Here is a 13629-nt window from a genome sequence, read left to right as displayed (position 1 = left end):
AGGCCAGGCCCTCCCCAGCCCGGGCTTTGGAGCCTCCCCGATGGGCTGGGGGCGTTTCATGCAAACTTAACCGGACCCTTGGCAGGACCTTTGGCCGGGAGCTGACTTCACAGTGAGCTTATGAGGGGCAGGCACTCAACTAAGCTCTTTTCTTTATTACCTGACTCCGTCCTCAGAGCACCCTGCACAGACCGTGTCATCCCTGCCCCCTCTCCATCTTTGGAGAGAAAACAAGCTCAGTGGGTTGAACTTGGGACTGCCCACATCCCATGGTGGGGGGTGGGGTGCGTCACTCCTAGAGTTAACCCTGCAGCACCAGCCCAGAGTAACCCCCTAGTGTGTATCTAAGAACCCTGGGGCCAAGCCAGTGGTCACCCTGAGGCCAGCGGTTCTCCTCAAACCAGAGCCCAGACTCCCTGGAAGCTGGAACGTATGGGGGCCGGGCAGCCTCTCCTCAGCCCCATGCAGCCCCAGGTAGGGAGGAGGGAGGGCAGGGCGGGCGTGGGGTACAGAGGCAGGTGCCACATTCAAGGGCTGGCAGGCATCTCTGCAGCTGCAGCAGGGAAGGAGGGAGTGGGGCCTGGAGATCCACACTTAATCCAGATGGCAAAGGAGGATCCAAGGTGGGTGAGCAGGGAGCACCTGACCTGACCCCACACTGGCCTCTGGACACATGAGGGCAGGAGGATGGGGCAAGAGAGAGGCTCATGGCCTGGGCTGGGAGTGGCTCCAGGGTTGGAGAGAGGTGGCTGGTGGGAGACATTTGCTGTAAGCAGGAACAAGGGGCAGACGCCCCGTGAGGGCTCAGTGCCCAGCACGTGCCGAGTGCCATCCCAGGGCTCGTCTGTGTCACCCCCTCCACCCTCCCCACACCCAGGCAGGCCCCACCCCCTCCACCCTCCCCACACGCAGGCAGGCCCCACCCCCTCCACCCTCCCCACACCCAGGCAGGCTCAACGTGAGCAGGAGGTGAACAGGGATGTGAGCGTGATCCTGGCATTCGTGGCCCCAGCAGCCGGTGGACAAACACACCGGGCACCAGGGGGCCTGGGGAGGAGGGGCTGCAGGCCTGAAAGAGCCCACATCCTCCTCTGCCCTCTTCCCAGCCCCCCTCAGGCCACAGGCCTCATCCCAGAATCCAGGACAGACGTGCAATGCAGTTAAACTGCCCCGACAGCCACTCCACACCCAGTCCACACAACAGCTTCCCATCACTTTAGACACGGGGCGGTGCCGGGGAGGCGGCGTCATTCCTGGGGTAGGGTTGCAGAACTTGGAACTTTTAGGTGGCCTGTGGGAAGGTGGGGTGGGTCTGGGCAGCACAGAGGAGGGAGCTGGTTGGGGGCACTCTCCCTTCCCCGGAGTCATGGCCCTGGAGAAAGGCCCTCTCCTGCTGCTGGCCCTCGGCCTGGGCCTGGCGGGTGCCCAGAAGGCTCTGGAAGAAGTGCCGGTACAGCCGGACTTTGACGCGCAGAAGGTAAGTGTCCTGGGTCCAGTCCCCAGACTCAGGCTTGGAACACGGGCTGGGGATGACACGAGTGTCACATTGAGGAGGTGCAGGGGGTGGGGGCAGGTGGGCGGGGGCTGGGGTTTGGGCCCTGCCTGACCCTGCAGCAGCTCTGGAGGGTGAGCTGCACCTGGGCCTGGGTCCAACCCAGGCAGGAACGGGCTCTGTCCTCCTGCACAGCCGGAACCAGCGGCCACTGATTAACCTCGGGGCCCTTCCCTCTCTCCTGGCTGTGGAAGCCGGGGCACAACAGCAGTCTCAGGAGAAGGCTGCAGGGCAGCGTCCAGTGAAGCAGAGCACCCAGACGCTGGGCCCAGGCAGGGAGCAGGGGAGGGGTTCACCCTGGGTGACATGAAGAGGCCAGCCCCGGGTGCAGGGAGGGTCCCAGTTCCTCCTCCCTGTGTGGCCCCTGGGGTCCTGGTGCTGCTGGTGGGAGTGCAGGGATGGAGGGACGCCCAGCACAGAGCCAGACCCTCCCCTCTACCCTCCCTGGCCAGGGGAACAGAGCTTGGATCAGGCAGGGGCAGGGGTGCAGGGCTGAGGGAAGTGAGGGTAGCAAATGTGGAAAGGGATTGGACAGAGATCTGAGAGAAGGGGACGGGAGGTGGCTCTTCCCAAAAAGGAAGCACGGCTTATCCTCCACCTGGATCCACAGATGGGCATTTGCCAATATAGACCAGGAAGAGGGAACGTTTGCCAATGCAGCCCCCTGGGAGGGGCACGACCACCTGCTGACCATGCTCAGTGCTAAAGCTGGGGCCTGAGAGCTCAGAGGGTAGCCTACTGGTGCCCACAGCCAGGCACTAGCCGGCCTCTCCCGCCCCAGTCCGCACCCCTGCAGGTGGTGGGGTGCCACACGACTGGGCACTAGCCAGCCTCTCCTGCCCTGGCCCACACCCCTGCAGGTGGAGGGGCGCTGGCTCACCCTGCAGCTGGCAGCCAGCCATGCAAACCTGGTCTCTCCGGCCGACCCTCTGAGGCTTGCTCTCCACTCCATCCAGACCAGGGACGGTGGGGACATGGACTTCGTGCTGTTCTGGAAGTAAGCACGGCTCCTGCCACCCCTCTCAGGCGCTCCTTCTCAGACCCAGGGACCCCCAAGGGACAGTGACACTGTTCCGAGGCAGAGGAACACATCACACCAAGCTGAGGCCCAAGACCCCGCTCCAAGAGGGGTAAACTCGGAAGCTGCCAGAGGCAGGCGGGCAGGAAACACCAGCCCAGCCCCGGAGGCCACGTCCAGTCCCAGCAGACATGCCCACTGGGCCATGGGCCTGTGTTCCAGCTGTGGAGGAAGCCGGGGTCTGGCGTTTTAAATGTGCGATCTCCAGCGTTTGAAAGTTGCCTAATTCCCAACAACCCTCTCCCAAGGACCACAGCCACCCGGGTCCACGCCCCTTTCGGCCCCGACGTAAGTCAGGGAATCCCAAGGACAGCTGCGCTGTCAGCAAAAGAAAATCGGCCCTGGGGACAAGCTGCGCTGAGCCCAGTGACACCGACAACAAGCTTACATTATTCCACCTGCACCCACAGCTCTGAAGGCAGTGAGACCCACATCCTAGTAGCCACTCAGTCATAGACACACCGTGCGGGGGCCTGCAGAGTCCCAGGGGTTGGCGGGTACCCACCCCAGATGAGAAACTGAAGACCCCAGAGCAAAGGGCATGGGAGTGAGGGGGCCTCTGTGCACAAAGGCAGGAGCGTGGGGGTGAGGGGCCTCTGTCTACACACAGAGGCAGGAGCATGGGGGTGAGGGGCCTCTGTGCACAGAGCCAGAGCAAGTGGGGACAGGCAGGACAGTCAGGGTCCCAGCCCCCAAGACCTGGAGTTCAGAGCCAAGGCCAGACTGGGACCAACCCACTTCAGGAGGTTTGGTGTCATCCCAGAAATGAGGACGACCCCACTTCCTCACTCCGACCCCATCCCCAGCACCCCCTGGGCATCGCCTCCTCCTGGCTGCATGACCCTGGTGCCTGTGCCAGGACAAGGCTGACCTTGAGCCTGGGAAGCTGACCCCCCAGGGAGGACAGGAGGGCTCTCAGCTGGTGGCAGCCCCAGTGTCCCCTGGTGGAGAGCCCTGAGAGGGCCACAATATCTTGGGGCAAGACAACAGGACAGAGTTGGAGGCTGACCAGGCCCTGGTTCCCTTCTCCTTTCCCAGGGGAGAAGGGGTGTGTAAAGAAGCAAACATCACCATCCATCCAACCCAGTTGCAAGGCCAGTACCAAGGCTCCTGTGAGTGCCCCTGTCCGGGATCCAGGCTGGGCTCTGAGTGGGGAGGGGCGAGCAAGGGACGCTCGGACGCCCAGTCCTGGCCGCAACACTCAGGGGGGGCTGTCGGCTTTGGGAGAAGAACAGGTGCTGGAAGGAGGCCGTGCATCCTCTTGGTAGCACTGCACTGTCCACAGGGCATGGGGGGGTCCAGGGCCTGGGGGACAGAGGAGTGAGGCATCGTGTATCACCCGGCCCCGGGGTCTCCCACAGTTGAGGGCGGCAGCCTGCACGTACGCTTCGTCAGCACCGACTACAGCAACCTCATTCTTTACGTGCGCTTTGAGGATGACGAGATCACCAGCCTGTGGGTGCTGCTGGGTAAGTGGCCAGCTCTCCCCAGCACTGGCCGGTGCAGTGCCCCGGTCCCCAGACAGAAGGGAGGAGCTGCCGGACACTCCTGGGTCTGTGCGGAGACTTGCCATCCTGTCTGGGAGGGGGCCTTCTGTGCAGGGTGTTCTGAAGGCACAGGCAGCCTCGGGCTGAGCTGCAGCTGAGCGCACCCTCAGGGAGGGTGTCCCCACGCAGGACGTGCACTGCGGGTCGGCTACGAGGTGGGCCCGGCTCTGGGCACTGCACTGGGAGCTTGAATTATCTGTAGATGGAACTGAGAAAATCCCTTCCTTGTCTTCCTCCTTATCAAGCAATGTCTCGGGGTCCTGTGGGTCTGAAAGTAAAAGCACCATGAAAGAAAGGCTCAAAGGGCACAGGGGACAGAGTCGGGGGCATCGAGGGGCTGCAGTGTCCTGAAGACGAGGTGGAGATAGATGGGCCTGGGGGCATTTCAGGGTGGAGGATCAGCCGGAGCCCAAGCCCAGGATGGGGTGGGGGAGCGGGACAGCAGCAGTCAAGAGGCCCCAGGGCTGAGAAGGTCGAGGGGGTGGGAAGGGTGGCGCCAGGCCGGAACTCAGGACCCTCTGGAGATCTCCACTGAGGTGGGCCAGGCCTGACTCCCTCCTTCCAGGGGCACTTTACCTGCCGAGCTCAGAACAGACCTGTGTTTAGAGAAGACAAGGTTGGGGCAACTGCAATCAGAGCTGGCCAGGCCCGGGAGGTCGCAGAGAGGGTGCTGCCGTGGTCCGACGAGCCCCCAGCCCATGGCAACTTAGTGGTGGGCTGGCAGGTGCCCAGGGCCTCTGCCTCCCCATTGTTCTCCGCAGAGGAGGAGGGCAGAAAAGACAGAGGCTCCAGGCCTCAGTCCCTCACTGTCAGCTCCTCTGATTCCAGCCAGAAGACTGCTGGAGGACCCCAAATGGATGGGAAGATACTTGGAGTACGTGGAGAAATTCCACCTACAGAAAGCCGCGGTCTTCAACATAGATGGTGAGCACTGCCCCCCAGCCACGTCCCGGAGCTGGACGGGAGGAAGACTCAAGGGTCTGGGGCCTGGTCTTCCCAGCCAGCACCACAGAGGGTGTAGCCCATCCCCACTCCCCTTACGGCCAGGCCTGTGCGGGCTGCTTCAGCGGCTGCTGGATCTCACCAGCGCCCCCTGACACAATGATATAGGCCTGATGCCGTCTCCACTCTACAGATGTGGCTCAGACATGTTCAGTAACAAGGCCAAGTTGCACAGCCAGGAGGAGGAGCTAGAAGGGATCCAGATCTCATGCCTCCTGAGCCAAGTGCCCAGCCAGCCTCTCCCCTCTGCAGCCTCCCAACACATCATTCAGTCAATCAACAAACACATGGGCCAGGCCTGTTCTGGGAGTTTGGGATTCACTTAGAACAAGACAGATGCATCATCTAGCCCTAGTGCAGGTTACATTGTAGCAAGCATTGTAATTACCTGATTTGTTAGAGGCAAGGGCTACAGGGGTGGGAGTGGGGGCTAGAGCAGGGTTTGGAGAGCCTGACCATGCTGTGTGAGTACAGGCAGCCAGAGTGGGTGGCCCTGAGATGGGATGAGGTGAGGAAGGCTCCCTGGAAGAGGGGTCATTGCAGATGGAACAGGAGTCGAGCAGAGGAGGGCAGGGATGAGCTCCAAGGCTGAGTGGGGCAGTGGTGGGGCCTCGTGGGCCCCCAAGGGAACTGGGTTTCCACAGAGCACAGGGCCCTGGCAGGACACAGCCAACATGCGGAGGCAGAAGGCCAGGTGACGCCACTGAGGGACGGCTGTTTTGTGCTATATGATTGATTGATTGATTTCAAAATGAATGAGTGAAGTCCTCAGAATCACCAACTTTTTCTTTTCTGCTCCACAGGCCCTTGTCCCCCACCCCAAGCCTAGGTCCGGTGGCTCTGGAGTCTTCCTGCCTGGGCCCCTTACCCCTCTGTTGCCCTCAGCCCCCCTTCCACCTCCTTCACCTTGGTTTGTGGCCTAGATTTCCCCAGATCCCCGCTGGAAGCCCTTTTGCATCTCAGGGACCCAAGGAAGCTCCCCAGCCTGGGGCCCAACCCTGCCTGTCTCTTGGTCCCCTCCCCTGCTGGGAAGGCGTCTTCCTTCTGTGGGTCTCCAGGTCCTACCAACCAACAGCATGGGCCAACAGCCAAGGGCCACCTGCCAACCAACAGCCATGGGCCAACAGCATGCCCCAGCCTGGCCTGTGGGCTTGGCGCACACCCAGGGTGGTGAGGACGGGACACATGGCCCCGTGAGCTCCTGCCCACAGCGCCAGATGCCTCCAAAACATATACAATGAGGGGAACACTGTAGCCCCAGGCGCCTCCGATGCGCCCCCCGAGAGCTGCTGGGGTGGCCCCCACGTGTCCTTCAGGAACTTGACCCCACGGAGGCTGTTCTCAGACTCCAGCTCCTCTCCACTCTGACCCGCCTCACCTGGGTCTGCTGGGGACCCTCTAGAGAGGCGGCCTCCACGCTCCATGAGCAAACACATATGTCCCTACCGAGGTCTGAGAACCCTGAGTGAGCCCAGCTGCAGACCCTGCTCTCCGTAGGAGTCCAGCGGGGCCGCCAGGTAAACAAGGAGTCCATCACCGCCAGGTGTGGCAGGTGAGACCGGCCAACGCCCACTCCTCCGAGCCCAGGATTCTGAAGGGCAGCACCTGCTTCTGCTCCCGGCGAGCCAGGGCCGCCCATCGGCAGGGCAGGCTCTGAGGAAACTGGGTCAAGGACTTGATACTTGTCGTCTGGAACTCCCGAGACAGGTATGGCCAGAGGCTGCCCTGAAAACGCCTCCAGTGAGGCCTCCCCCTTATCCCCCTTCTCCCCCTTCTCCCACTTCTCCCCGACGTGGGATAAACACAACGGAACGAAACCCCCAGAGCTGGTGGTGAAGCTGATGATGAAGCCCCACGGTTCTCCTGAAAATCAACAAGCCCGGCTGGAAAAACACAAGGAAAAACGACACTCACAAAGCACACGTGTAACAAGAGGTTTATGGAATTTGTAAGATCATAAAAAATAGCTTTTTCTGGGGCCCTAAAATGAGGGATAAATAGTGACGCGAGAGTGCTGCGTGTCTCTCAGCACCGTTGAGTTGATAACCTCAGGTTCACCCACACACTTCAGCAATTCCATTACTCTTCCAGTGGGATTTTTCCCCAAGCTGCAGATCTGTATCTAAAATTGACGTGAAGGAATAAAAGTTTGGAAACATTTTTAAAAGAAGCATCATGCATGGCCGGGCGCAGTGGCTCAAGCCTGTAATCCCAGCACTTTGGGAGGCCGAGACGGGCGGATCACGAGGTCAGGAGATCGAGACCATCCTGGCTAACATGGTGAAACCCCGTCTCTACTAAAAAATACAAAAATCTAGCCGGGTGAGGTGGCGGGCGCCTGTAGTCCCAGCTACTCGGGAGGCTGAGGCAGGAGAATGGCGTAAACCCGGGAGGCGGATCTTGCAGTGAGCTGAGATCCGGCCACTGCACTCCAGCCCGGGCGACAGAACGAGACTCCGTCTCAAAAAAAAAAAAAAAAGAAGCATCATGCAGATGGCTCTACCATTGTATCCTAATATCCAACAGCAGTGATGAGAAGCGTGTGACATTAGCTCAGGGCAAAAGAACAGCAAGAAACTGGGTATCAAGTCAAGGAATGAACCCGAATGTATACCACACCTTCAGAGATGGTACAAATGGCCTGTCCTAAAAAAGCGTTATTTATTCAATAAATAGTGTTGAGGGAAATGGGCAAGACAGATAGGGGGAAATAAGATGGGCTATCTCACCTACACATTATCTTAAAATTCGTTCCTGATCAATTCTGAATAAAAGGAAGGAAATCTTGAGACTTCTATACTTTCTATAACTTGCGGATGGGGTGCCTACCCGGACAGTATCAACACCAGGGGAAAGGTTGAGCGCTTTAAACTCGGCACATCAAAGACATCTTCAACACTATCAAAATGGAAAGAACAATCTGAAATTAACATTTGCAGCAAAAGTGACGAAGGGTTCATATCACATATGTAAATACATATGTAAATCAGAACTCCTTAAAGGGCCGGGCGTGGTGGCGCATGCCTGTAATCCCATCACTGTGGAAGGCTGGGGGCCAAACGATAGCTTGAGCCCAGGAGTTTGAGACCAGCCTGGGCAACATAACAAGACCCTGTCTCTAAAAAAAAAAAAAGTTTTTAAAAAAGCAGTCCCAAATAAAAAAAAGAAAAAAAAAAATAGCTGTGCATTGTGATATGTGTCTATAGTTGCAGCTACTTGGGAGGCTAAGGCTGGCAGATCCCTCCAGCTCAGGAGTTTGAGGCTGCAGTAAGCCATGATATCACACCACTGCACTCCAGCTTGGGCAACAGAGTGAGATCCTGTCTCTGAAAGAAAAAAAAAGAAAAGAAAAAGCACTGAGCAAAAGATAGAAAAGGCTATTTGCATAGATCAAAAGGCTGATTAAAAGGTTTGACTTCAGCCCGGTGCAGTGGCTCATGCCTATAATCTCAGCACTTTGGGAGGCCGAGGTGGGCAGATCATGAGGTCAGGAGATCGAGACCATCCTGGTTAACATGGTGAAACCCCGTCTCTACTAAAAATACAAAAAATTAGCCAGATGTGGTGGCGGGCACCTGCAGTCCCAGCTACTCGGGAGGCTGAGGCAGGAGAATGGCGTAAACCTGGGAGGTGGAGCTTGCAGTGAGCCGAGTCTGGACTCCAGTCTGGGTGATAGAGCAAGACTCCATCTCAAAAAAAAAAAAAAAAAAAAAAGGTTGACTTCATAAGTAATCAAATAAAAAAGAGAGGCCATTTATTATTGCTCATCAAATTGGCAAAATTAAACTACTTCTAGAAATCAATTTAGCACCCACCGTGAGGGAGGCACAAGCTGGCTGGTGGGGACAGACGTTGGCTTTTCTGAGTGACCGGGTTTCTAAGCCTCCTAAGCAGGCTTGCCCTGGCACCTGGAAATTCTAAACATTCGCAAGCTTACCTGTTGTTCTGCCATGCAAATCAAGAAATTTGCAATGCTTTAATATTGATTCCACAATTTTTAAAAATAAAACTTCAGAAGCCTTCTCAGTAAGTCTTCTAGCCTCATCCATAAATTGGCAGGAAAAAAAAAGAAGTTTTGTTTAGTTCAGTACACCCCACCCTTTCCAGATCTGGCCCAAGTAATTACTAAAACTGTATATATAGGGTTTGTGGCTAATGTAATATCTATTTTCACCCTTTTGAAACTTTCATAGATTTTTTTTTTTTAATATGAGAGCTACTGTGTGAGATGCAAGAATGAGTCACCAAAAAGATCACCTTCTTTTAGTCAAAGGAGACAGCAGCAAAAAAGAGGGAGGGTGAGCTAAGGCTTGACAGACAGGTTGTTTAAGACGGTCCCTGTCATGAACAGGGCATGACGGGGAGGCCGGGTGACATAACGAAGGGGACCCTGAGGTGGTAGCCCCAGGTCTAATTATGAACCCAGGGAGGCTTTCCTCAGGCTCTATCTTCCATCCCAGGAAACGGTGGTCACCACTCCTTGCAATCCAGTGTTTGAACTGCCATTATTTTTGGGACACCTACTGGATTAGTTTGCTCAGGCCACTAAGTTAGTGTCCACACATACATGTTCGTAAGCTAGTCTCCCAAACAAAGGAACATGTGTGACATCCATTTGCCAAAGAGAATTGGGTTCCAGTCCTTGAGGATTAACTCCTCCTGTAAAAGATGAGGAATGCACCATTTGGCAAGTTGGGCATTGCTGGATAGTAGCTTTAGCTTCTTTCCAGGTAATGCTGTATCTGCATTTGAGACCAGAGGCATTCACTTGGGTCAAATTGTGAAAGTGTCGAGCATTAGATATTGCAGTAGCATCTAGGCGATCAGGCATTTGATTCCCTTCAGTCAAAGGTCCTGGAAGAGGTGTATGAGCTCTAATGTGAGTGATGTAAAAATACATTCTACTCCTAACTGCTGTTTGCAATTGGGTAGATAAACTCAACAGTTGTTCATTTGTATGAAATCATAACTGAGCATTTTCAATTAACTGGGTGGAGTGAACCACGTATGAAGAATCAGAAATCACATTAATAGGCATATCAAAAGCAGTCAATGTTTCAGTTACAGCTACAAGTTCCGCTTTTTGAGCTGAAGTACAGGACGTCTGAAAAACTTTACCTTTTGAGCCGGAATAAGAAGCTTTACCATTACTAGACCCATCTGTGAAAACATTTTCAGCACCTTCAATTGGTTTAAATTTAGTTATTTTAGGGATAATCCAATTAGTTAATTTCAAAAACTGAAACAGTTTTGTTTTAGGAAAATGATTATCGAGAATACCCGCAAAGTCAGCTAAATGGGTTTGTCAAGTAGACTATTTATAAAAGCTTGCTGTATTTGTGCCTTCGTGAGAGGGACAATAATTTTTCCAGGATCATATCCACGTAATGTAATAATCCAAGTTCTCCCATTTCCTATCATGGCAGCGATTTGATCCAAACAAGGAGTTAGAGTCTGTGAATTAGTATGTGGAAGAAAAAGCCACTCTCCTAAGTCCTGTTCTTGGACAACAACACCAGTAGGTGAACGCTGAGTTGAAAAAATTAGCAAATCTAGAATCTTCTCTGGATCTATTCTATTTATCTGAGCTTTATGGACTTGCTTCTCAATCAGTTATAACTCGACCTCAGCCTCCTTTGTTAATTGCCGAGGGCTAGTGAGACTAGGATTTCCTCTAAGGATAGAAAACAGATTACTCATGGCATAGGTAGGAATGCCTAGAGCGGGTCGTATCCAATTAATATCTCCTAGTAATTTTTGAAAATCATTTACTGTTTTTAATTATCCCTACGTATGGTTACTTTCTGTGGCACAATGGTAGTGTCATTTACTAAGGTCCCCAAGTAGGAGTAAGGAGTAGTAATCTGAATTTTGTCAGGAGCTATAATTAAACCAGCACGAGAAATTGAATTTTGCGAGTGATCACAACATTGGCTAATAGTTCTCAAGTGGGGGTAGCACAAAGTATATCATCCACATAGTGAATAATGTAATTGCTTGTCCCACATACGTCTGGCAAATTGTTGAGCTGTTTGACATGCCCTGTGGCAACACTTTCCAGTGACAATGCTTAGCAGGCTGCAGGTTGTTTACTGCAGGAATTGTAAATGCAAACCGTTCAGTCTTGCTCAGCTAAAGGGATAGTAAAGAAACAGTCTTTTAAATCTATGACTATTAAAAGCCAATTTTTTGGAATTATAGCAGGAGAAGGCAACCCTGGCTGTTATGCTCCCATAGGTTGTATAACTGAATTGATGGCTCTTAAGTCAGTTAACATTCTCCATTTACCTGATTTTTTCTTAATTATGAAAACTGGAGAATTCCAAGGAGAAAATGTTGGAGCTATGTGCCCATTTTCTAATTGTTCCGCAACTAATTTCTCTAAAGCCTCCAGTTTTTCTTTACTTAGCGGCCATTGCTGTATCCAAATTGGCTTATCTGTTAACCATTTTAAAGGTATAGGTTCTGGAGGCTTAACAATGGCCACCATCAAAAATGATATCCTAATCTTTGGCGGGAACTTTTTCCATTTGAAGCGGTTCTTTCAAACCTTGCAAATTTTTTTCTAGTCCCATACCAGGGACATACCCCATTTCATGCATTGTATGTTGACTTTGAGGGCTATATGATTGTTCTGGAATTAGAACTTGTGCTCCCCACTGTTGTAATAAATCTCTTCCCCATAAATTTATAGGTACAGAAGTTATAATTGGTTGAATAGTCCCAGGTTGTCGTCGGGCCCCTCACAATGCAAAATATAACTACTTTGATATACTTCAGGGGCTTTACCAACTCCAACTGTGTTAGATTGAGTAGGTTGAATTGGCTACGTGGACGGCCAGTGCTGTAGAGAAATGATTGAAATGTCCACTCCTGTATCTACAAAACCTTTAAATTTCTTTCCTTGAATAGTTATTTTACAGGTAGGATGTTTATCAGTAATTTGACTTACCCAATAAGCTCCTTCGCCTTGTTTCTTTGTGCTTCCAAATCCTCCCGTTCATTTAATTTCACTTTTTCCCATTCCCACATATGGCACAATCAGGAGTTGTGCTATGCGCTCTCCTGGCTCTGCTTTCCAGGGAACAGAAGCAGATACAACAACTTGAATTTCCCCATTGTAATCTGAATCAATGATTCCTGTATGTATTTGTACGCCTTTTAAACGTAAACGAGGCCTTCCTAAAAGTAATCCTATTGTCCCTGCTGGCAAGGGTCCACAGACTCCTGTTGGGACCTTTTGCGGGGGTTCCCCAGGCAGAAGGCTCACAGCTTTTGTGCAGCATAAATCTACTGTGGCACTGCCAGCTGTGGTGGGAGACAGACATTGTACAGGGGTGAGGGAATGGCCTGAGCTGGAAATGCCCCGGTTTAGAACAGGGCCCGGGACGGGCCCCTCATGGCGTTTCCCGAAATCGGGTTCCCTTCTTTATCAAACTTAGAGTGACTCTGACCAGCCCAGTGTTTTCCTTTTTTACATTTTGGACATATTTCAGGCTCAGCAGTTTTCTTTTTTCCCCTCTCTGGCAGCCTGACTTGCTGAATTTTTCTACATTCTTTTTTAGTGTGACCATGCTTCCCACAGTCAAAACAAGCTCCAGGAAATGGAGTATTTCCTTTATCCACTCTCAGTCCTGCCATTGCCTGTGCCAACAAAGTAGCTTTATGCAGATTACCTCTGATACCATCACAGGCCTTGATATAATCAACTAAATGTGCTTTCCCTCTGATAGGTTGCAGAGCAGCCTGGCAATCGGGATTAGCGTTGTCGAAAGCTAATAACTGCAACCCTATATCCTGAGCAGCCGAATCTGCAATCATCTTTTTAAAGAGACTCCTGTAACAGAGCTATAAAATCCACATATGGTTCCCTTGGTCCCTGTTTTATAGCACTAAAGGAAGGGTATTGTTCTCCACCTGAAGTGATTTTTTCCCAAGCTCTAATGCACACTCCTCTAAGCTGTTCTATGGCATCATCCTGCATGACGACTTGTGCATCTAAACCAGCCCAGCCACCAACCCCCAAAAGTTGGTCTGCAGTTATATTAATTTGAGGTTGGGCCTGGGCATTGTGAGCAGCCTGAATGGAAGCTTCATGTACCCACCAAGTTTTAAATTGTAAGAACTGAGCAGGAGTTAGACAAGCTCAAGTAAGAGTGTCCCAGTCAGCAGGAATCAGGAATCATCTGACAACACTAACATTCTTTAACAGTCCCATTACAAAAGGAGAACCTGGTCCATACTGATTTATTGCTTCTTTTAATTCTTTGAATAATTTAAAAGGAAAAGGCTCAAATGTAGCTGTAATATTTCCCTGTTGATCTGGGGGGTGTATTCTAACAGGGAACTGCCAAGCCTCTAAATCACCCTCTCGTCTAGCTTGCTGCATTCCTGCCTGAATAGAACTAAGAGCCGTCACTCGAGGCGCTGCTCCAAGTCACTGGGGCAAC

At 52.7% G+C, this 13629-nt stretch overlaps 1 protein-coding gene across 1 annotated transcript; it reads left to right on the top strand.

Annotated features, from left to right (window-relative positions):
- The first annotated feature begins 1366 nt into the window (after window positions 1-1366).
- LOC116418446 (beta-lactoglobulin) lies at window positions 1367-6008 on the top strand. The gene is made up of 6 exons (XM_031934109.1): window positions 1367-1477; window positions 2413-2549; window positions 3669-3742; window positions 3992-4099; window positions 5006-5101; window positions 5983-6008. The coding sequence occupies exons 1-6, from the start codon at window positions 1367-1369 to the stop codon at window positions 6006-6008; spliced, it is 552 nt and encodes a 183-aa protein (XP_031789969.1).
- The last annotated feature ends 7621 nt before the right edge of the window (window positions 6009-13629 follow it).

The sequence above is a fragment of the Piliocolobus tephrosceles genome, chromosome 14 (genome assembly GCF_002776525.5).
Source record: "Piliocolobus tephrosceles isolate RC106 chromosome 14, ASM277652v3, whole genome shotgun sequence".
In the NCBI taxonomy this organism is placed as follows: Eukaryota; Metazoa; Chordata; class Mammalia; order Primates; family Cercopithecidae; genus Piliocolobus; species Piliocolobus tephrosceles.
Note: the sequence above shows the minus strand (reverse complement) of the source record. Positions and strands in the feature narration are given on the sequence as shown.